This window comes from Coptis chinensis, chromosome 9 (assembly GCF_015680905.1).
Source record: "Coptis chinensis isolate HL-2020 chromosome 9, ASM1568090v1, whole genome shotgun sequence".
In the NCBI taxonomy this organism is placed as follows: Eukaryota; Viridiplantae; Streptophyta; class Magnoliopsida; order Ranunculales; family Ranunculaceae; genus Coptis; species Coptis chinensis.
This window is the reverse complement of record NC_141464.1, coordinates 70,157,990-70,181,006: the sequence shown is the minus strand read 5'-3', so window position 1 is coordinate 70,181,006 and position 23,017 is coordinate 70,157,990. Positions and strand designations below refer to the sequence as shown.

Here is a 23,017-nt window from a genome sequence, read left to right as displayed (position 1 = left end):
TGTGCATCATCTTTCGATCTTCAGTCCCCAATCAAGGAAGGTATCCAAAGCAATTCTGACATCCTTCTCTTCATTCTGCAGCATTCTCTGTCCAAGCAATGACCCCATCTATAGTCTTCTACTCCATTCGCATCCTACAAAATAGTGATAGTCCGTTTCAATCTCTTTTTGACAGAAGGCACAACTAACCTCGCCTTTAAAAAAATTCCTTAATAGGACATCTCCAGTGGCTAAACCTCCCATGTACAACTTCCAGATAAATAATTGAGTATTAGCATCAATATCTAGGCTCCAAATTCTTCTTATGGTTCTGCGGTTGCTTTTTGAGCATTCTCCCTTCTCAGTTTCTTTCATGATCATCTTGTAGGCTGATTTGATTGTGAGATTTCCCATGATGTCTCTCCACCATATAATCTTGTCATGATTATTTAATTGGTGTTACTATTTTGAGGCTGATGCACTCCTTGATTAGCTTGGGAAACAATTCTCCCAACCGTTCCTGGTTCCAAACTGTAGAATCTCTCTCTAAAATATCACATACATATCTACTATCCTCCATGGCAGAGAAGGAGAAGTTGTCAGTAATATGTTCAGACAAATTGATTGACTTATTATATAGAATTAACCAAGGCTCCGTGAATGTTTTTATACTATTACCATCCCCAAGGTTCCACATATAGCCTTCTCTTACTGGTTGTAGACTTTCCATAACCCCTTTCCAGAAATAGGATCGTGTCGTCTTCTTCCCGGCTGCTTGTTGTGAAAACCAATTCCATTGATACAAACTTATGAAAGTCTTTGCCCATATTGATTCAGCATCATTTATCATTCTCCAGCTATGTTTTGCAAGCATTGCCATGTTCATGTCTCTTGCTTTTCTGAAGCCCAGTTCACCATTTATTTTTGCTCTACACAATTTTTCCCAGCTAAGTGTGTGCCATGCATTTGAATTCACATCTCCGTCCCACCAAATATTTCTATTTATTTCATCGAGTTTCTCAGTTATGCTTATAGGTAAAGGATACACACCCATTGCATATATAGGAACTGCTTGACCCACTGCTTGAACAAAAGTAGTTTTGCTGGCTTGTGAGAGAATTTTGGCCTTCCATCCTGTTACTTTCTTCTATAAGTTATCCACCAAGTATTCAAAATCTGCCCCATTCTTCTTACTCAATAAGATAGGAACTCCAAAGTATTGTTCTTTCTCCACGAATTTTCTCACTTTCCATTTTCGAATCAAGATCTTTTGATGCCTGTGATGAACATTGCAACTGCAGAACATGCTAGATTTATTCTAATTAACTTCTTGACCTGTAGCATTGCAATATTTGTGTAGAATCTCTTTCATGTTGCTTGCTTCTTCAAAACTTGCTTCGCTAAACACGATCAAGTCATCGACATATAGTAAGTGATTGATTGGAGGGGAGTTATTCCATATGTATCTTGATTCCACTTAACCTCTTATCCTCTTTTGCCTTGCCGAACATCCTTGATAATAATGTTTTTGTGACAAGAATAAATAAATACGGTGATAAATGGTCTCCTTGCCTGAGACCCCTTTGAAGGAAGATATGTATTTCGACCAAATATGATCAAAACACTAAGTGTTGATGAAAGATCGAGACGAAGAACATAGAAAAGTAGTTAGAAAAGTGATGGTGATCGAGATAATGATGAGATGTACCTTTCGGTTGTCTACGTACCCAAATTATCGATGGGATCAAGTCTCAAGAACATAGTTCTGTATGAAAAATAGTTTGATATTTATATAGGTAGAGTAGAGAGTCCTTGTAGCTCAAGTACTATTGTATTTTAAGTAATTGTGATAGAATATAACTCTCAACTGATAATTATCTCTTTGGTAAGAAACGAATCTGGACATAAATTAATGTACATTAGTGACAAGCCATGTGGCTAAGGTTCAACCTTAGACACATGAGTTAATGGGCCTGTACATTGATCCATGGTATTGTAAATTGGGTTTTAGCCCTGTCGATTAAACAAATAAAATAGAGACCCCTACTAATGGACATTTTCCACGTAGGTGGGGGTCGAAACACCGCCCCCTCTTTGACATGCGAACAAAGTTCACATGGCAAAAAAGAGAAGAAAAATCAAGGAAAAAAACATAATGTATAACAAAGTGTCGTGTGAAAGTAAACGATATGAAAATGGAATGTCGAGAAAAATGCCTGAAATATTGTGTGTTAAATAATTTTAAACTAATTTATATGAGGCTGCAATGTAATTAATTGATAGAGGGTGAAGCGAGAATGAAAATAGATGTCACAAAAAATCGATACAGAAAACCAATTTTTAACCAGAATTTGCCGACCTTAGCATTAATAGAAGTATGCAAAAAAAAATCTATTCAAGATAGTGGTTGGGCTGTAGTGGTAAACCCACTAGTTGGTGAATTTAGTGAACATGGTTCGAGTCTCCATATTGTCAAATTAACTTTTGAATTTCCAAGAGTTGCAAAAACTGGCTACGGTCTAGTGTATTGAAACTGTGTCCGTGTTTGAGGAATTGAGGCAAGGAGGCACATGCAATCCGATTGGATAAGGTACGAATTTAAATTCGGAGGAAGTGATAAGACAATGAAGCAATAGATTCAGGACCCTTTATCCATCCATTCTTTTGGGTAGTCTTGAGATGGTAACACAAGGTGAGAAAATGAATAGCTGAAGAAGAGGAAACCAACCGAGGTTGGAAGTAATAAAAAAGATTGAGTGTGAGAACAAGAAATTCGTTGAAGAGATGATGGTGGAGACGAGATGAAACTACTTGTTACTGCTGTTTTTTTTTTGGCGTTGATTGTTGACTTGTTGACATTGGTAGGAAGAACTGATCTGACGAAAAGTTGTTTTTTGTTGTTGTTGTTTTTTTTTTTTTGCCGTAGGTAGAAATGACTCTATTATACGGGCGAAAGATTTCGATGAAAAGTCTACGAAGAAAAGTGTCAAGCGAAGAAAATTTTCACTCAGAAATTTGACGTAATGCGAATTTTCACCGCTCGGAAAAACAGTGGTATTGCGAGCAAAATATATTCACAAAGAGTCGATGAATAAAAGTTTCGCTCAAAAAAGTGTCAATTAATGCCATAGAAGAATTAAATAAGCTGACAGAAGTTTCGTTGAGAAAGATTGGCTCAATGTTTTAGAAAAAATAACAAAGCTGTCGGAAAATTTCAATTCGCTCGGAAAGATTTGCTCAGAAAAAGCGGCTCAATGCCTTAGAAAAAATAATGAAACTGTTAGAAATATTCAATTCGCTCGGAAAGATTCGTTCAGAAAAATCGGCTCAATGTCTTAGAAAAAATAATGAAACTGTTGAAAATTGTCGCTCGGAAAGTTTCGCTTAGAAAGATCGGCACAATGCCTTAGAAAAAATAATGAAGTTGTCAAAAAATTTCACTTGGAAAATTTCTCATAGGAAGATCGGCAGAATGCCTTAAAAAAAATAACGAAGTTGTCAAAAAATTTCTCTCACAAAATTTTCCGAGAAAGATCGGCACAATGCCTTGGAAAAAATAATGAAGCTGACGAAAATTGTCGCTAGGAAAATTTCTCATGGAAAGATCGGTACAATGACTTAGAAAAAATAATGAAGTTGACTGAAAATTTTCGCTCGGAAAATTTCTCGTAGAAAGATCGGCACAATGCCTTTAAAAAATAACGAGTTTTGATTTTAAAATTTTATTTCCGGAAAATTTCTCGTAGAAAGATCGACACAATGCCTTAGAAAAAAGGAATTGCGCGCGAGCGAGAAAAATAAAAGAACCGGATTATAAAGAAAAGAATGATAGAGAATGTTGGGGTAACTATTCGAAAAGCAATAGCTAAAGAAAAAGTGTCATTCACCGTGGATGAGCTCGAAAAATACTTTAAGCGATGTTAATAATTGTCGACAGCATTAAACAGGTACGTTAGTATTTTTTATCAGTTATCTTAAAACTTTGGTTAAGTCTGAAAGACTGATGAAAATATTTGTATTTTTGTTGCAGGTTGAAACGGAGAAATTACGAGCAAAATATATTGACGAAAAATTTCGAGTGGAAATATCTCAATGCCTTAGAAAAAATAAAGAAGCTGAAGAAAGGTTTTGCTCAAGGTGATCGCGCCGCAATGCCGTAGAAGAAATAAAGAAGTCGGAGAAAATTTTCGCTCAGAAAAATCGACAAAAAGTGTCTTTCAGAAATATCGGCCACATGCCTTAGAAAAAATAATGAAGCGGACAAAAAGTTTCGTTGAGAAAGAGCGACGCAATGGCTTAGAAAAAATAATGAATGCGAAAGATAGTTAACCGAAAGTGCTAAGCGAAGCGAATGCAAATTTCGAAGAAGAAAACGAAGATTTAATCAAGCGACCATAAGACAATTAATTAGGTAATTGTGTGAATGTAATACCATAGAGCTAAAACTTCTTTTGATGATAAATAAAAATAAAGTATGAGTTTGCTACTAAATATTATTGTTGTGACAGATAACATACCTGCGGAAAACTGACAATGTTGCTGATTTATGTAGTTGAAATGAAATAGAACGAGACGCCCCCATGTAGAGAAAAACGCCCCCCAATACTAACTTAACTCGGCAAAATTTGACTAAGCGAGTGTAAAAACGTTCAAACTTCGACTGACAAAAATAAACGCGGTGACTTAGTCGGATATTGTCGTAGTGATAGTAACGGACTAAGCAAGCGTAAAAGCGTTCAAACTTAGACTGATGAAGCTAAACGTGGTAATTTCGTCAGATTTTGTCATAGCGATAGTAACAAACTAAGCGTTCAAACTTAGGCCGATGAAGCTAAATGCGGAAACTTCGTCAGATTTTATCGTAGCGATAATAACTAACTAAACGAGCGTAAAAGCGTTCAAACTTAGACTGACGAAGCTAAACGTGGTAACTTCGGCCAGGTTTTTTCGTAACGATAGTAACGAACTAAGCGAGCATAAAAGCGTTCAAACTTAAATTGACGAAGCTAAACGTGGTAACTTCGTCAGGTTTTTTCGTAGCGATAGTAACGAACTAAGCGAGCGTAAAAGCGTTCAAACTTAGACTGATGAAGCTAAACGTGGTAACTTCGTCAGATTTTGTCGTAGCGATAGTAACGAACTAAGTGAGCGTAAAAGCATTCAAACTTAGATTGACGAAGCTAAATGTAGTAATTTCGTCAGATTTTGTCATAGCGATAATAAGATTGCGATGGAAACATAATTATACCATTGGAACTAACAGAGTGTTGTCCATTTTTTCGTTTAGTTTCTCTATCGAATAAAGGATGGTATGGTGACGAGAAATTGTGACTAATCGTAAAGGCAAAACAAAATTGTCAAATGTCGTCGACGACATATTATTTGCCATTGTAAGAAGTCAACGATGCTGGAATACCAAAACGGCAAATAATGTCATGCCATAAGAAATTTTTAACGTCTAAAGCATGGATCGGGGCTTCCGCTCACTTAGTAAAATAATTTGTTGCGACGAGCAAGAAACGAACATTGTCAGGGGCTGTCGGAAATAAACCAACAATGTCAAGGCCCCATTTCGCAAATAACCAAGGTTTATGGATTGGATGACGCTTTGTAGCGGGAAGTTTAACCCATATCATCTATCATGTTTTTAACAAGGCATACACTTCTCGGACAAACGCTTAACATCCTTTGACATGTATGGCAACCAATACCATTGGGTCATTGCTATGTGAGCGAGACTTCGCCCCTGGGAGTGTTGTTCACATAGTTCTGAATGAATTTCTTCAAGGCCTAGTAAATTGTTCGTTCTGCCCAAACAACAAAGGATGGGATTGAGACTTATGCTTCTATGATAAAGTTTTTGGTCATCAGGAATTTCGGAGCATCGTCAGCTGCATGATCGTTGTCGGTAGATACCGAGACATTATCAGTGCCAAGCTCGTTGGAATCATCTGACAGCATAAGTGGTTAATCCAGTGTTGTCGTGACAGCGATGACTTGATTTTCCATGGATAAGTATGCGATAGAATCAGGATGCCTTACATCATAATGCTGATACGACACAATATTGATAGATACAAAATTTCATGTAATTCGTTGAAAGTCAAGATAAATGACCGGTCTATCATCGCGAGCTGCATATTATCATTCAAAGTGGCTAGCGACTAACTTAGAATAATTAATCGTAACTTATTCGCCCCAACTGAAGAGCTGTACATATACCGCAAATGACAGTGTCGTACTCGACCATATTATTTGAAGTGTCAAAGCCTAAACGTAAAAACCTTATCAATTATGTCTTTATTTAGCTTCAAGATGACAAAACCAATACTGGAGGCAGACTTATTATGCGAACTATCGGTGTAAATCTAGCAATCAATTGATATATCCGATAAGTATTTCAAGTCATCGCCCCCGGGAGGTAATGACAATTAGGGATCGACGTGTTCCTCATCAAGTAATGCGTTCGACATAGGAATACCATCAATAAGAAAATCAGCCACTAGCGAAACCAAAATTTGTCTCTTTTTAACTGCATGAGGGGCAGAGACAATATTGTAAGCGCTAAGGTAACTTGTCCATTCTGCAACTCGATCCGTAGATATTGCGAAAAAACTTACGCAGCGGATATTCGATCAGTAGAAACTTCGACTATTCTTTCCTTGAAAGAAGTTGAAGACGTCTAACAACATGAAACAAGGCCAATACAATTTTTTCAATGCAAGAATACCTCCATTCAGCTGATATAAGAGTCTTACTAACAAATAATATGAGACGACAACATCATGTTTGCGATGATCGTCAGCAATTGCATCGGGACCTTGAGCTCTTCTAGTATTCGTCATAACTTTTGTAGAACGTGATCGAGGGTGTTGAATAAGAACCGCAGACAGCAGCGACCAATTATGTTTCGACTAAATATGATCAAAACACTAAGTGTTGATGAAAGAGACGAAGAACATAGAAAAGTAGTTAGAAAAGTGATGGTGATCGGGAGAATGATGAGACTGTACCTTTCGGTTGCCTACATATCCAAATTATCGATGGGATCAAGTCTCAAGAACGTAATTCTATATGAAAAATAGTTTGATATTTATATAGGTAGAGTAGAGAGTCCTTATAGCTCAAGTACTATTGTATCTTAAGTAATTGTGATAGAATATAACTCTCAACTGATAATTATCTCTTTGATAAGAAACGAATATGGACATAAATTAATGTACATTAGTGACAAGCCATGTGGCTAAGGTTCAGCCTTAGACACATGAGTTATTGGGCATGTACATTGATCCATGGTATTGCAAATTGGGCTTTAGCCCTGTCGATTAAATGAATAAAGTAGAGACCCCTACTAATGGACGTTTGCCACGTAGGTGGGGGTCGAAACAATATGTTTCAAGGGAGAACCATTTAAGAGGACTCTATAAGACATTGTCTCCAGGCATTTCCTTATCATTGAAATCCATTTATTGTTGAAACCAAGTTTTTCTAGCACTTGGTATAAAAACTGTCATTCCACCCTATCAAAAGCTTTCTTCATATCTAATTTGAGAGCTATCCACCCTTGTTTCTTCTTTTTCATCCGGTTCATATGATGGAAACTTTCACTGGCCAATCCGAATAAACTTCCTTTGACGAAAGCTCCTTGAAAAGGGGAAATTATTTTGTGTAGGTGGGTTTTTAATCTATTGGCAAGGAGTTTTGAAATGATTTTGTAGGTGAAGTTATACAAACTTATGGGTCTAAACTTTGAGATTTGGTATGGGTAGTGAATTTTGGGAATCAGATAAAGTAATTAAAGTTTCATTTAGATCAGGAGGCAACATATTATAAGTGAAGAAGCCTTTAATTGTCTTGGTGATAAGAGGCCCTACTATATCCCAACAACTATGATAAAACACCCCTTGAAAGCCATCAGGACCCAGCGCTTTAAGGGGGTGTAACTTCTTAACCACATTCTATATGTCAGCATCAAAAGGTGCATGTTTCTCCCAATATATCATTCTCCCTACTGGTAATTATTAGATTAAAAAGTTTTAGAATTGAAGAGTCAGTTTCTGGGCTGTCAGTGCTAAATAAATCAGTGAAGAAAGTGTTAACTACGTTACTGACTTCTTCTCTGCCTCTTTTCCAAACCCTTTCTTCATTCTTGAGCTTCTCTATCTATCTTGTTTTTTCGCCTTCGGTACAGGGTAGAGATGTGAAAATATCTAGTATTTATTGCGTAATCTTTATTTAACCCAATTTTGACCCAACTTTTACCTCCACATGCTAGCTTCTCTATCCAGTAGCTCTTCCAAATTAGTTTTTAAGCTTTGGATTTTCTGATACTTCCTTTCATTCATATCTCCTATCATCGTCTTTTCTAGTTGTTCCTTAATATTTTGAATCTCAAACAAAACATTTCCAAACTCTCGCTTATTCCACACCTTAAGTTTTTCCCTTGTAGCTTATTGTTTTTCATGCGACTTGTGTCATACTATCGGTTTCTTCCACTGAGTTCCAAGCATGTTCAATGATGTTCTTATAGTTCGCATCTCTCAGCCATATTTCATAAAATCTTAAGGTTTTTTTCAGAGTTGGCTCGGCCTGTTGTAAAGTTATGAGAAGTGCTAAATGATTTGAAGAGGCATTGGGCACTGTGGTGATTTTAGCTTCCAAGAAAAGCTCTAGCCATGAAGGTGTAGCTAGTGCTCTGTCTAATCTTTCCAATATATGACTTCCATATGCTCTGTTGTTGCACCATGTAAACTTTGAGCCTTTATAACCGAGATCAATCAACCCAATTCCATTAATAAAATCATTAAATTCTACCATGCTTCTGTTCCTGACTTTATTCCCTTCCTCCTTTTCATCTATACTTGTGATGGCATTAAAATCCCCAAATAGAATCTAGGGGTCATCTATAAGATAGGCTGAACTAGAGATTTCATCCGATACTTGCTTCATGTGATTGGAAATTGGCTCCCCATAGGCAAAGGTAAATAACCAAGATGATAAACTGCCGAGATTCGAGACTTTACCTATGATATAATTTTTTGTTGATGCCTGTATTGTCACATTACAGTCTTCCTTCCAAAGAACTGTGAGTCAGCCTTTCTTCCCATCAGCTGGAACTACATGACTACCTTGATATTTTAACTACTTCCTTATTGTTTCCATTCGTTTTTATGTTGCTTTTGTCTCAGACAAACAAAGGACATCCGGATCATGAACACGGATGAGGTCTTTTATAATATGAACTGAAGAGGATTTACCATCCCTCGACAGTTCATGACTATCATGTCGAAGAAGTTACTAGTTGCCCTCGGGAGTGAGCAAAAAATGCGCTTCCAATAAAGTGACACCTTATGTTGATGAGAAACAGAAAAAACGGGAACTGCCCAACTTAACTGGAAAAACCTTCCATCTTTGATATTAAAAAAAAAAACACTTGCTACAACCCACCACAAAACCCAATCAAACCTACTACAAAACACTTGTCCAGAAAGGTAGGAAAATAACCAAGACCAAAAAATACCCAAAAGTAGCACTAATCAGATCTATTCATGTGAAAGCAATCAAATAAATAACAAACCTTGGTTTGATAATCAATGAATGATTTGTTCCTGTGTAGATGAAGATACCTATGATGGCCAGAACGGTGTAGGGATTTTTTGCTACTATCCACCAACAATTTCTCCAAAAAGTGTCTTCTCTCCCAACATCAATACAATCATCTTATTGAAACAAACCCAAATTTGGAATCATGTGATAATCTTCCAGTGATAAACCCAAAAGAAGCTAACTTGAGGATTGAATTGCTTTTTTTTTTTTTTTTTTTTTTTGAGCTGAGGGACTAGAAGAGCAGGTGGGTATTAACGTTACTCTTATGCTCTCACAATTTTAGTATTTTAGTTAAACAAAGTTGTAGTATAAATAATCAACAGTAATGAGTTTCTTCTGTGGAGTTTGGAATGCTCTTAACCGATATAGGTTTGATGGGATTAAGGTGTCCTCTTCTCAGTGCGCATTATGAGACTATATCTTTAAATAATATTGGTATTCATAGTGCGACAGTGAGACACAAGAGAGCCTTATTGGTGAAGTAGTATAAACTTTTACCTGCCTTTGTAAAACTGAATATTGACAACTCTTCTATGAGTAATCTCGGACCCGGAGGTGGTGGTGGTGTTATTAGAGATGAGAATGGGTGTTTTATGATGGCTTTCTGTAAACACTTTGGTGTAGTGAGTAATAAGTTGGCAATGTTTGGCTTTGGTTGAAGGTCTCAAGATTACTAAGTTGAAGTAGATTCCAAGCCTTTGGCATATTGGGTCAGTGGTAAAGCTCAAGTGCCATGATATTTCTGTAACAATATGGCTTTTGTTAGAGACCTTATGTCTTGTTTAAAGGCTATTGTTATTCGTGTCAATAGAAAAGCCAATGCAGTTGTTGATGTGCTAGCTAATTTCTTATGTGCTAGCTAAATTAGCTAGTATGGAAATCAAAGGTCTGGTGATTTTCAAGCATTGAGTGAGGTGCCTAACAACATCAAATCTTTGTTATTGTTGGATAATTGTGGATTAGGAAACCTACGCATCTAGTCACTAGATAAGTAGTTGTTTTTCTTCTTTGTATGTAAGTTATGAGTAGGAGTAAGGTTGATGCCCTAATCTATTACTAGTTTGATCTATTTTAAAAAACGGGTAGGGTCCTGCCAAACCCCACCCTTCTCTTGGGTGATTTCTTTAAAAAAAAACAATAATGAGTTTGGAAAAGAACGCGCGCATAATGAAAAACACAATAAAAAAATGTGATTCTTATCTTCTCAAATGTACTCGGTCATCAATCCACAACAACAATCCAGTCGAATATAGAATTTATGAGGAAAGAGCATCATAACTTGAGGGTTTTATATGTTCTCATGAAACTATTATGGTGCTGAAATAAAGTTATGTCCAAAAGGATTTAAGGTGTTATGGAAAGACATGGAACTAAATGAAATTTCCATCTCTTGTGAATGGGGTATATATAAAGAAAAAAAAAATAGTTGGCCTTGTCACAATCTTAAAAATTAGCCGTCTTTCTCATCAAATTTGGGTCTCATAATGGAAAGTCCAAGCCTCAAGTGAAACTATGGTTACAAGGTTTATGACATGGTGTCACAACAAAGATAATGATACATCTTAGGATGGTATCAAGGCCTACTACTTGTTACATAACATATGGATTACAAGGAATGAAACCAAGTTTGAGCACAGAATGCCTAATAGGAAAAGGACTATTAGGAGGAGTACTCTGGAAGCAGAGAAATGCTTAAAAGTTTTCTCAACAAGAAACCCTAAAACCCTAAACTCTGTTATTCAGCATTCTATACATGAGCATTTTGATTTTGATTAGATTTTTCATGTTATCCCTAATGATTGTATTACACTATCAGGTTCGATGCCTCTTTCCAGTCAACATTAGGATGAGCAACAGCTGGATGCATAGCTTAGGACACTGTGGGGAAGGTAGTATGAGCAGCAACTAGAAGATTCAAAACCATATATGCAGAGGAAGCATAAATGGTGGCGGCTGAAGTTGCAATTTTGCTTGCTATCTCTTATGGGTGGACTGAAATACTTTTGGAAGGAGATTGTGCAGAAATTATCAAAGCCCTTAATAGCTCTACTTGTTCATGACTTTTAGAGAGCTCAAAAGTTTATATAACAAACCTTTTAACTTTCTCTACATTTTGTAAGTTTAAGTGGATTAGTAGGACCTGGATATGCACACTTGATTGCTGGATGGACTAACCACCAGCTTCAAGTCAGTAATCTACCTAGTTGTATGGATATGCACACTTGATTGCTAGATGGACTAACCACAAGCTTCAAGTCAGTATCTAACAAAATATCATCATGCCTGTAGTCCTTTAGATTTATTATTAATATATATGGTATGATTGAAAAAAAATAAATCTGATATATTAAAAATAAAAAATCTTGAGTGAAGTATGAGTTTAGGACATGTTAAGTATGCCTATTTGAATTTCTGATAAGGCTTCGAACATATACTTTAGCAGCAAACCAAGTAATTTTGCCTACACACTATTAACTAAGCCCAACGAATTCCAACGGGCAAGGAATTTTCCTCTGTTTTTTCATCTCCATCTCCTTCCTCATTCCCTTCTCTATATCTCCAAGTCTACTAATGTATTAGGCTGAGTCCAATAGTGCATCCACCCTCTATCTCTATTCCACCCAAAAACAGTGTTTTGAGGATGGAGAGTCAATTTTGGTGTCCAATGGTTCGAACCATTCTACGCCATTTCAAGTGGGATTTGGGTTGGTGGGGACACCAAATAATTTTGATCATAATTAGTTTCTGATTTGGTGGGGACACAAAACAATTGACTCCATTCCACGCCACTTCAAGTGGCGCTGTTTGGATTTTTACAAACCACGCCATTTCAAGTGGCGTGGAATGCACTCTCTATTTCTCAATAACACTCTCTATATATATAGAGTTATATTGAGATAGGGGGAAAAACCACCGCCACTCATTATACTGAGATCACATGGTATACAAGGTTTGGCAAAAGATTGTTAAGAATGCTAGCATTCAACGCTCAAAATGAGTTGCATACAACCAACCTCACAAAAAGGCAAATCAATGTAGAACCTTGACCATCACAAATGACCAATCTTAAAAAAATGGAGAATATTTAGGAATCCTACCATAACAGTCATTTAGCAGAAGAAGCTACGAATTTTCCTTCTTCTTCTTCTTCTCCTTCTTTCACCATCATGCATATCCTCAAAACAACAAGTTTCATTTCATAACTCATAACAACTAAAATAACCCCCTCAAAACTCTTATATTTAAAACTCCCCCTCCATTTCTTCAATATATTTCAAATGAAACCCATTTCAATCTTCTTCCTCTATCTCCTCCTCATCCTTTCTTCATACTTCCACTCAATTCATGCCCAAAACCCTCCAATTTCAAGATTAGACTTCTTTAACACTCCAGCAAGGCGTAATCTATTAGCCCATCGTGATACTGACGCGTAAGTTATACATTTTTTTTTAAGCATTTAAAAATTGAAATGAACAAAGGGTATGTATGTGTTGTAATTAATAAAGTATTTTTTTTTTTTTTTGGTTAATCAGTTTACAGGAGAAGACTCTTGTGTCATTTTCAGATGGTACAGTTTTTTTAGTGGATACTAATTCTGGGCAAGTTATATGGGACCTGAAAACTGGCCCACCAATGTCTTTTATGAATAAAAATGCTGGGGCAGGTGGTACTGGTAGTGATGAGGAGGAGAATACAGTAGTGCTGGAAGGAGAGGGAAGGAGTGATACTTTCTTGGATGATAAGTATACAGTTGATATTGAAGATGGACTTGTGCATACAAAGGATTCTGGTGAAAGGGTATGCTTACTACTATTAACTGTTCATTTGAAAATTTTAGTTTTGTTGGGTAGTATGATTTTGTTTAAGTATATTGTTTGCGTGCTATCGTGGATGGTAAGACGTGGAGAAATTAGAGGTCCTTAGTCAGCGTTATGGTTGTTTTACATTTGGTAACACAACTTACCAGTATTACAAATATTTCATTTTAGCAAGGAATCTTGATGGCTGAACATTGGCATATTGTCATATCAATGGTGCCATATATCACGTTGTTTATAAGAAATTGGTGCTTTCATAATATATTGCGATATTTTGTTGTATAGAGTTATGTTCTTAGTTTATATTCTGAATTGCTCACATTGATGTTCGTATAGTCAAGTATATTTGGACAAATCATCTGTAACTTGGCATTGTCGCACTTCACAAGAGTACAATTAGGGAAAAAATGTACATAATAGGAAAGGGTTCAGTGTTTTTGAACAAAATGGTTACGATTAAGTTTTGACCTGCAACAACTTGTAATTTTATGTAAGCCATCAAATGGTAGGCTTGTGTGTAGGCAAGCTATGTGCTTAGTTCAACTAGATGTTATTTGTTACCCTTTTACAACTTTAAGATTAGTCATTCCCCATTCTTGTTGATTCTTTGTACACTTTGTTTTTGCTCGTCTTCAGAATCTTGTGAAGATAGTAGAAGACTATATCAGTGGTGCGCCATACTTATCGAAAAACAGAATATCTTTTGGGGAAAAGAAATATACTGTACTCACTGTTGATATCAGAACCGGTAAGGTAATTGGCATGCTTGCTCTAAGTGGAGGCAGGAATACTTTAGTGGAGATGAATTCTAACAAGATGGTTGAGAGCACTCCTTCAGACCCAGAAAACGTTGAGCTACTTACTGTCACAAGGACAGATTATATTTTGATGTGTTCTTCTCGAGAACCACACAAAGTCTTGTGGAATATAACGTTCTCTAGAATTCAGGCCGCTCTTCTAGATCAAGAAAGGGAGCCACAAGTGCCTGTTGTTCATGTTCGTGATGGGACTCTTATCCGTTTTGTACTTGAGCTTGCAAGGAAAAAACATAATGGTGCAGTGGCACTCTTCATTCCTGAGAGTAATGAAAACTCTATATCCCAGGGTGATACTGGGAATACAGGCCCTGTTGTTAAGGAGACTTCTCATGAGAATAAGGTATTTCATCATAGCAAGTTGCAATATGTAGCTGTTTTGTGTTTTCTCATGGTTTTTGTATCATGGTACACGGATTGTATAGCAGTCACTAAGCAGAAGTCTTCTAAAGAATTAAATGGTTCAAGTGGGAAGTACTCTGTAGTTCCCAAGAAGAAGAAATCTCGAAAATTGGGAAACTTTAAAAACAACGGTAACACCGAAACCATTGCTAAAAGTCTTTTAAATGGTGCTGTAGAAAAATCTACTGGGCGTTCAAGTGTTACAAGAAGTAATAATGAACCATGGTCGAATATTGAAATACCTGTTGATGCTGATTCACGTGGGCGTATGATTGGAAAGTTATTTATCTCTGGTACTGAAATTGCTAAGGGAAGCAATGGCACCATTGTCATTGAAGGAATATATGATGGGAGACCAGTTGCTGTTAAACGTCTTGTCCAGGCTCATCACGATGTGGCTTATAAAGAGATTCAAAATCTTATTGCATCTGACCGACATCCAAACATTGTTCGATGGTATGGAGTGGAATATGATTCAGACTTTGTTTATCTTTCACTGGAGCGCTGTACATGTAGCTTAGGCGATTTGATCAAGATGTGTTCTAATTCCTTGCATAACTCAGTATCTGCTCAAGGAAAGAGTATGAGTTCAGCCAAAAAAAACGATGTCCAACTAGATATAAAGAAAGGAATCATCAAGGACATTGAATTATGGAAAGCAAACGGATACCCTTCACCACAACTATTAGGCTTGATGAGGTTTGTTCTGTCATTGCTTCTCGTAGAATCGCTTTCACTTCATCTATTGATTTTGCAGTCTTTAATTTATTAATTTCCTGAGGTTTATCTTTGATGTTAGAAGCTGTTTAGGTTCTACTGGAAATTATTGGTCTCGTCTTTATTACCAGGGACGAAGCCAAACAGTGCTGAATTTTGTGAATTCGACATGGTTTCTGATATAAGAGCATCTCCAATTGATTTCCTATAAATTTTAGCTTTACAAATTGGGCAAACTATTCCTTTAAAATTCTCTAAATTTCTATATCAGACATTTGTATCCATGTTAGGCATTAAAGTTATGCCTGCCATTTGACTATTTTCTATGTTGTAATTCGAAATCTGAGCTAAACATTGTAAACAAGTTCTCCAATTGCAAGAACATAATACTATGTTATGACCATATTTACTATTTTGTCCTTGGACCCTGGGTACCGTAATGGTAATCTATCTCTATAAGCAAGCTACACTTGAGAAAGGATTTACTTTCAATCCTAACTTGGTAGCATTTACTACTATCTTAATTCTTTTATAAATAGAGATCTCTTTCGATTTGTACTTATCTTTTCTTTAGGCATTTGCAGATTTACAATCATGTTCTCTATGATCTAGGGATATAATATCTGGCCTTGTTCATCTGCATGAATTGGGAATTATACACCGGGACTTAAAGCCTCAAAACATCTTGATAATTAACGAGAAATATTTATGTGCAAAGCTCTCTGATATGGGTATAAGCAAGCGCCTTCTTGAAGATAAATCTTCCTTGGGTCATCATCCTACTGGTAAAGATACTTAATTCTGTTACTGATGTTTAAAAGAATGTGTTTTGCTACCGTGACTTGAAAACAATGGGGTGTCATTATCTGCCTTTCTATTTATCGCAGTGGAATGTATTACAAGTATTTAATGGAATAAGTTATTGAAGTGTAACCATCAGAGTGTAGAGGTTGTGTAGTGCATGATTTGTTGTGTCTCGTTCCCAGTTTTAGTCTAACCGAAATTTGCAGCTTATATAACACTACTAATGAAATTCGATGGCAAAATTATGAATAGTTCACAGTTATATCCATTAACTCATGTCTTTTCCCAACTGTCCTGTCATTGGGAAAAGACATTCAGAATCTACCATAACAAGGTATTTTAAGAGAACTGCTATATGCAATGTATATCTTTTGGATGAAAAGCACATTCACATGACATACATGTTTTTGTTGTCTGCATGGTTGATAAAACTGGTTTGCAAGAATTTGATTGATAATGTTATAAGACTTTTAAATTCTATCTCAATAATCTATTGTTTGTCATCATTGTCTAATATTTATCATGGTCATCACTGAAATGTAGGCTATGGCAGTTCGGGTTGGCAAGCACCTGAACAACTTCTCCATGGACGCCAAACGCGCGCAGTGGATTTATTTAGTTTGGGTTGTGTTCTCTTCTTCTGCATTACAGGAGGTAAACACCCTTATGGAGATCATCTTGAACGTGACATAAATGTCGTCAAGAATCGGGTAGATTTGTTCATGGTCGATAATATTCCAGAAGCTATGGATCTTTTTACTCATTTATTGGATCCCAATCCTGAAGCAAGGTACAATTTCTCTGTTAGTCATTGAGTATGATCCCAATCAACACACCTATGGTAATTATGGAAGCGATGTTTCAACTACAAAATAATCCTAATGGCTTTTGTTGTCACCAACACACTTAAGGGTATTATTGAAGTGACATTTCAACTGTTGAAGTTCTAAGAAACATTTCCCGATTTTTTTTAGGAAGTTTCTATTATGTAAAGCCCTATTATTTTCTTATATATATTGAAGTGATACAAGGCCGAAACCAACTAAGGCCATATCCTCTTTTTCTCTCTTTTTTTCTTCAAACTTTGTTCTCCCCTAACAATAATAATTTTACTTCAACCAGAAAGGAATCCTAATATTTGGACACCTTAAGCAAAAAAATCTCGTTCAAGAATAATCCTACTCCTCTTTCTGATGTGTACATGTTATTATTGTTGGTGTTATAAATAAAAAAATTGTTGGTGTTGCTGCTGTTAATATCATTATCATCATTATTATTATTCTTAAATTTGGGGCATCCAATTCAAAACCAATTGGTGATGAGGGGAATGGCTCCATCAACTATATACTGTAATACAAGGCTTTGACTATCCCATGTGGAACTATACTAAACATTTAAACGATTTTCATTTTCCTTGTTATGTTACTGATTACTTTTATTATTCTTGTTATTCTTATTATTATTTTCATTATTACTATTATTATTGATGTCATCATTTTTATTGAATTATCATTGTTGAGAATATTAATTTCTCAACAGACCAACAGCAGCATATGTACTGCATCATCCTCTCTTTTGGAGTTCGGAGATGCGACTTTCGTTTCTTCGAGATGCTAGTGACAGGGTTGAACTTGAAGATAGGGAGAATAATTCTGACATCTTGAATGCGTTAGAAAATGTTGCACCAACAGCTTTGGGTGGGAATTGGGATGTAAAGATGGAAACGAAGTTTCTCAATAACATTGGCCGTTACAGGCGTTACAAGTTTGAGAGCGCACGTGATTTGCTGCGAGTCGTGCGAAATAAGTTGAATCATTATAGAGAACTTCCCAAAGAAATACAGGTACATTTTCTTTTCCACGTGAATATGTAGCCATAACTTTTAGCTAGTTATATAATTAATGTATTTACACCACAGTGATGATTAATACGATGAATAGATTAGTACAATCTACAATATATTACCCGTGTATATATATATACTGCTCCTCTGTGTTCATGCTTGATTACCCAAAATACGTAACCTATACGTAACCAATGAGTTTGTAACCTATGAGTTTGTATTTCCCGCATTTTACTGACCTTGTAATTTTGGTTTGTCTACTCCTTGGAACACAAAGTAATATGAGTTTAAGCTGGTTGATATCCAATAAATTGGTACTTCCATGTCTTTGTCATTTCTACTAGTATAATTTGTAGTACTCAATCATCATTTGTTTTTAATGTTGGCATCTACTCTTTTGTGTTTATGCTTGATATATAAGCTAGTCATTGGTTTGCTTAAATTTTAGACCTCGTAGTATTGGCTTCATCTGTTTCTTCAAACTCTAAACAGATTAATTGTCAAGTTGGCTTAGTTTTCTAACGGTATGTGAAGTTGATTATCCAATCTCAAAGCTATATCAGTATTATCTTGATGGTTTGAGATTATGTACATACTGATTTGTGATCACTGATTGAACCTGCGGGTGGAGAATGGTTTGAAATTCTGTACATACTCTAAGCCTGCAGTGAAATGCACACCTACCTGTCAGTAGAGTGCTTGCAGTATTTTACAGGCAGTGCCTGGTTAAAATTGTTGTAGCTTTAATTTTATTGAAGAGATGCGGGGGCTAAGATGTATCAACACTTTATTATTCAACGAATTCAACTTCACTTGCTTTTCCAGGAAATTCTAGGACCAGTTCCAGAAGGATTTGATGGTTACTTTTCAAGTCGATTTCCCAAATTCTTAATTGAAGTATACAAAGTCATTTACAGATACTGCTGGGAAGAAGAATGTTTCAGAAAGTATTTCAAAACAGTTTAATCCAGCTGTTAGTCGACTCTTTATCCTCTTAAAAGTACAATACGTAAGTTGCTTTCCTAGTTTCATCAACTGTTGTGCATGTCAAAAACCGATTACTTAAAAAGTTATATATGTATGATTGTATCTTGTAAATTCCAACGCTAACTCCTGAAGTCCTAATCTTATTAATACTCATCATACTGTTTAGTTTGTTTTCACGTTAACCAAGTTATTTTCTTGTAATGCTGTTTTTGTTCATGATATTGGAACCGTAATCTTCCAGTTTAACTGTTGGAACAATATTCAACGTATTATCGGTGCTCAAATTATTTTAAAACCTGTATACCCTCTAGTTCTGTATCAAGAAGAGTGTATGTATATATAAGAGAACTATCTTCTTACTCAATTCTTGGTAATGTTTACGACCTCTTTGCATAGTCATAAACATATCTCCAAAATGTATTTGCATAGTCATAACATGAAAAAACACAATAATTTCAAGCAGCTGTTGATCAAGAAGCTGAGCATGGTCTTCTTAGTTTAAACACTCTTGCACGCATTTTGTACTGAGGGCCCCAATCTGTTCTAACTATACTAAAGCTCTCGTGCTTTCTGAGTGCTCCACGTCAAAAAGGCTGTTATTCTAAAAATTCGGGAATCAAACCCTACGCTCCAAAAATAGTCCGTCAAAAGACACATGTTCAGTAAACGGTGCGCACAAATATGTTTCTTCCTATCACCACAAGTAGTCTATTGTTTTCTCTTCTTTCTATCATTCATTTATCATTCATTGTTCTTTGTAGTTCTAAACTTCAATCTGTATTTCTGTAGTGATGCTTCATATCTTCTCCTTTCAAGTTTCTATCTAATCCAAGAAAAGAGATAAAATAGAGTAGAAACATGGTGATATTTTAATTAGATTAGTGATTAACACTGTCATAATACGTAGGGATGTACATCTTGCCCGAAACCGAAACCCACCCAAAACCTCAACAAAATACCAGCACCGAACCCTGCCCGAACTCAACAAAACCCGAACCCGAACCCAAATCGAAATACATAGGGTAGGGTTTGGTCACACTCTCTAAACCCGAACCAATCCGAGCCCGACCCGATAATTTAGCCCTAAACCCGTTAAAAGGGCTAAAAACCCGAAATCGAACCCCAAATCCGGTTTCAATTGCATACTAGTAATCTCATATAAAAGAATGAGTTAGATAAATATTTGGATTATGATCTCATTCATGTTTACAATGACGAGTTATTTAATACAAGAAATTGGGCCTAACACCCAATTTTGGAGAAAATGAAGTCTAAAGGACACGATTTTTGGTGAGTAACTCACAAGGATAAATTCTAGCAATTAGTAACTCACGAACCCACGATTTCAAATTTTGTAACCCTCAAGGACAAAATTACTTTTTTTAAATGTCAGTTATACCCTTTCGTGAAAATAACTCTCAAGGACAAATGGCCCGGATTTAAAATAAATATTTTCCAATTTTACCCTTTCTGTCATTTTACTATGAACAATGAGTGTTCATACCTTTCACAGTGTATGAACAATGATTGTTCATATCCAAATAGGGAATGTACCTTATCTAATATATTGATGTATGAACATTGAATGTTCATACCAAAAGGACTATGAACATTCAATGTTCATACCCAATCAATGTTCATACCCAAAGACTATGAACATTGAATGTTCATACCCAAAGGACAAAGGATTATGAATATTGAATGTTCATACCCAAAGGATTGAACATTGAATGTTCATACCCAAGGACTATGAACATTGAATGTTCACTATGAACATTGAATGTTCATATCCAAGGACTATGAACATCGAATGTTCATACCTAAAAGACTATGAACATTGAATGTTCATACCCAATCAATATTCATACCTGTAGTAGCCATATTGAGGGATGTATCACATAAGTAACCGCATCAGTAGTGTGTATTGGCCCCAAAATGGGCCCAAGACCAAACTATGCCCTAGGAGTAACCCTAAAAGAGGGAGGGAAAAAAGGAAGAAGAGAGAATGAGAATGGAGGCAGAAAGGAGTGAGGTGAACCACGGCGCTTGATCCCGAAAAGCAAAGGGCAACCTAATTGGTGCGGCCGATCTAAAAAGAGAGCGAGTAACGAAGTAAAATAGGGGTCGCGGTATTGTGGTGCGACAAATGGCTTCCCGTCTGTGGGGATCAACGGCCCCATTTCGTTTTTTCACCATCGAGGACTTAACTCATTTGGGAACCAGAGTGAGTCAATCGAAAAAAATTATTGGTGGGTTGGTGTCGCCTAACGCCAGTTCTTAAAGGATCGAAGTTTGATTGTGGAGAGCAAATTACCTAATGAAATACTCAAAACAAGCAAACTCATTTGATGCGAAATCAGGTGATAGTTTGATTAGATTTCATAAATGGGGTATGAAGTAATATAAGATGAAGACATGTACTTTGAAGCCGGGGGATAGCCTGCCCCTAGCTTTTGAACCGGTATTAGGAAGAAAGATGTTTATGCATTGTGGAATTTGGTTAATGAGATAGGTGAGAATGATGTTGGTGTATTGAATAATCGAGAGTCCGAATGAAGTGAATAAGTGGAGAAATAGAAGTTGGTGTTAGAGGACCATGGTCACCGAAGAAGACGCTTAATTTTGAGTCGATTAGTAAGTAAATTTGGACCCAGAAATGGAGTGTTATGGCCCGTGGAATTCCGGTGAAGGTCCGGTAAATCTTGTAGACTTCGGTTGGTGTAACCAACTCGACCACTATGTTGAACGCAAACCTTCAATCGAGGGAAGAGGACCGCGATTATAGTTGCCGCATGATGCTATTCATGGAAACAAATGGGCAAGAATTGCTAGGATTTTACGAGGGAGAACCGACAATGCTATTAAGAACCATCGAATTTAGTTTAATTTGGGTTGAAGATTAGGGGACCATCCGCCAAGAGGATGGAACATATCGCCTTTGACAAAACCAAAGCGTCCTCAAGAAACATTGTCATGCGGAGATGTCAATTCATTTAGGTCCTCGGGAAGGGAAAGATGTGAACTTTGTTGAGAGCATGTCCGTTCAATGTGATGATAGAGCACAAAGTAATTACATTGTTACCGAGCTAATGAACCACCGAGCCTCTTCCGGCCGATTGGCTATTGTTAGTGCATTTAACATTTATATTCCTCCAAACGGCACTTAAATGTTTTCAATTATCTAGGGAAGTCCCGCGGTCTTGGGCCTCTCAATCAAGTGCGGCCGGATATCAAGATTTGCGAGGTTGCTTTCAAGGTGTTTGTGGTGAGCCACCGGGTGCCTTCTCGGTGTGGACATGGTTGTTGTGGTACTAAAGGGGAAAGAAATCCACGAGTTCACTTTTAGGGCGAGTTTGTTGAATTTGAAGAACCTCCATACTTCTCCACCACGAAGTTGGCTTCCTGATTTAAGTAAAAAAATCGCTTGGCTCAAAAGTGGCTTGGAGAATTCCAACACCAAAGGCAATGCAGTAAGTAGTTCGGTGGTAATGCCTCAAGGAGCTTGTCTTGAGATGGGAAACCCGAAAGAAAGTAGGATGAATGAACTTATGCCGTTTGAAGAAAGGCGGGATCGGGGTAATGGGTTTGATGCCGGATGTGATGTCGACCCAAATGTCTAGTCAAACGCTTGCACTACCAGCTAGGAGTTGACTAGTTCAAAGAAAATAGGACTTATTATGGGTCCTGTAGAGGTCGCATGTAAAGAAGATTCAAGAGAGTTGCTATATGGAACCGGTGTTTACATTTATTACATTTATTTTATGAAGCGATTACGGGGTGTAGAGCTTCATTTTGGTGTGATTGTGTGAAAATGAGCGTCGGCCGCTTATTTTGTTTGATTGATGGGTGATGGTGTGCGGTGCACTAGTCACGTGCATCTTCCAAGCACACATCAAAAGGAAGTTTGCTTTTTATACATATGTTATAAAGGCTTTCTCTTAGAAAGCATGTATGTTACAACTTTTTTTCGTTTAGGTTTTGTTTAGTATGCTTCGATAGGTCAAAAGGATTATATGTAGGTGGGGGTGGGGGTAATAAATTGAGTC

The 23,017-nt window shown here is 36.7% G+C and overlaps 1 protein-coding gene across 1 annotated transcript; it reads left to right on the top strand.

The window, feature by feature from the left end:
• The first annotated feature begins 12,630 nt into the window (after nt 1-12,630).
• Nucleotides 12,631-19,153, top strand: LOC147477715 (serine/threonine-protein kinase/endoribonuclease IRE1a-like). The gene is made up of 7 exons (XM_086582665.1): nt 12,631-13,015; nt 13,119-13,383; nt 14,040-15,319; nt 15,950-16,122; nt 16,685-16,931; nt 17,681-17,984; nt 18,810-19,153. Exons 1-7 carry the CDS (start codon nt 12,864-12,866, stop codon nt 18,948-18,950), a joined length of 2,562 nt encoding a protein of 853 aa, XP_086438791.1. The 5' UTR covers nt 12,631-12,863; the 3' UTR covers nt 18,951-19,153.
• Nucleotides 19,154-23,017: the final 3,864 nt, after the last annotated feature.

What these genes read in the sequence shown, in the direction of transcription:
- LOC147477715 (XM_086582665.1), top strand. Translation starts at nt 12,864, where the DNA reads ATGAAACCCATTTCAATCTTCTTCCTCTATCTCCTCCTCATCCTTTCT. An exon ending in GCCCATCGTGATACTGACGC is followed by an intron (nt 13,016 to 13,118) that starts GTAAGTTATACA and finishes TTGGTTAATCAG; the next exon opens with TTTACAGGAGAAGACTCTTG. An exon ending in CAAAGGATTCTGGTGAAAGG is followed by an intron (nt 13,384 to 14,039) that starts GTATGCTTACTA and finishes GCTCGTCTTCAG; the next exon opens with AATCTTGTGAAGATAGTAGA.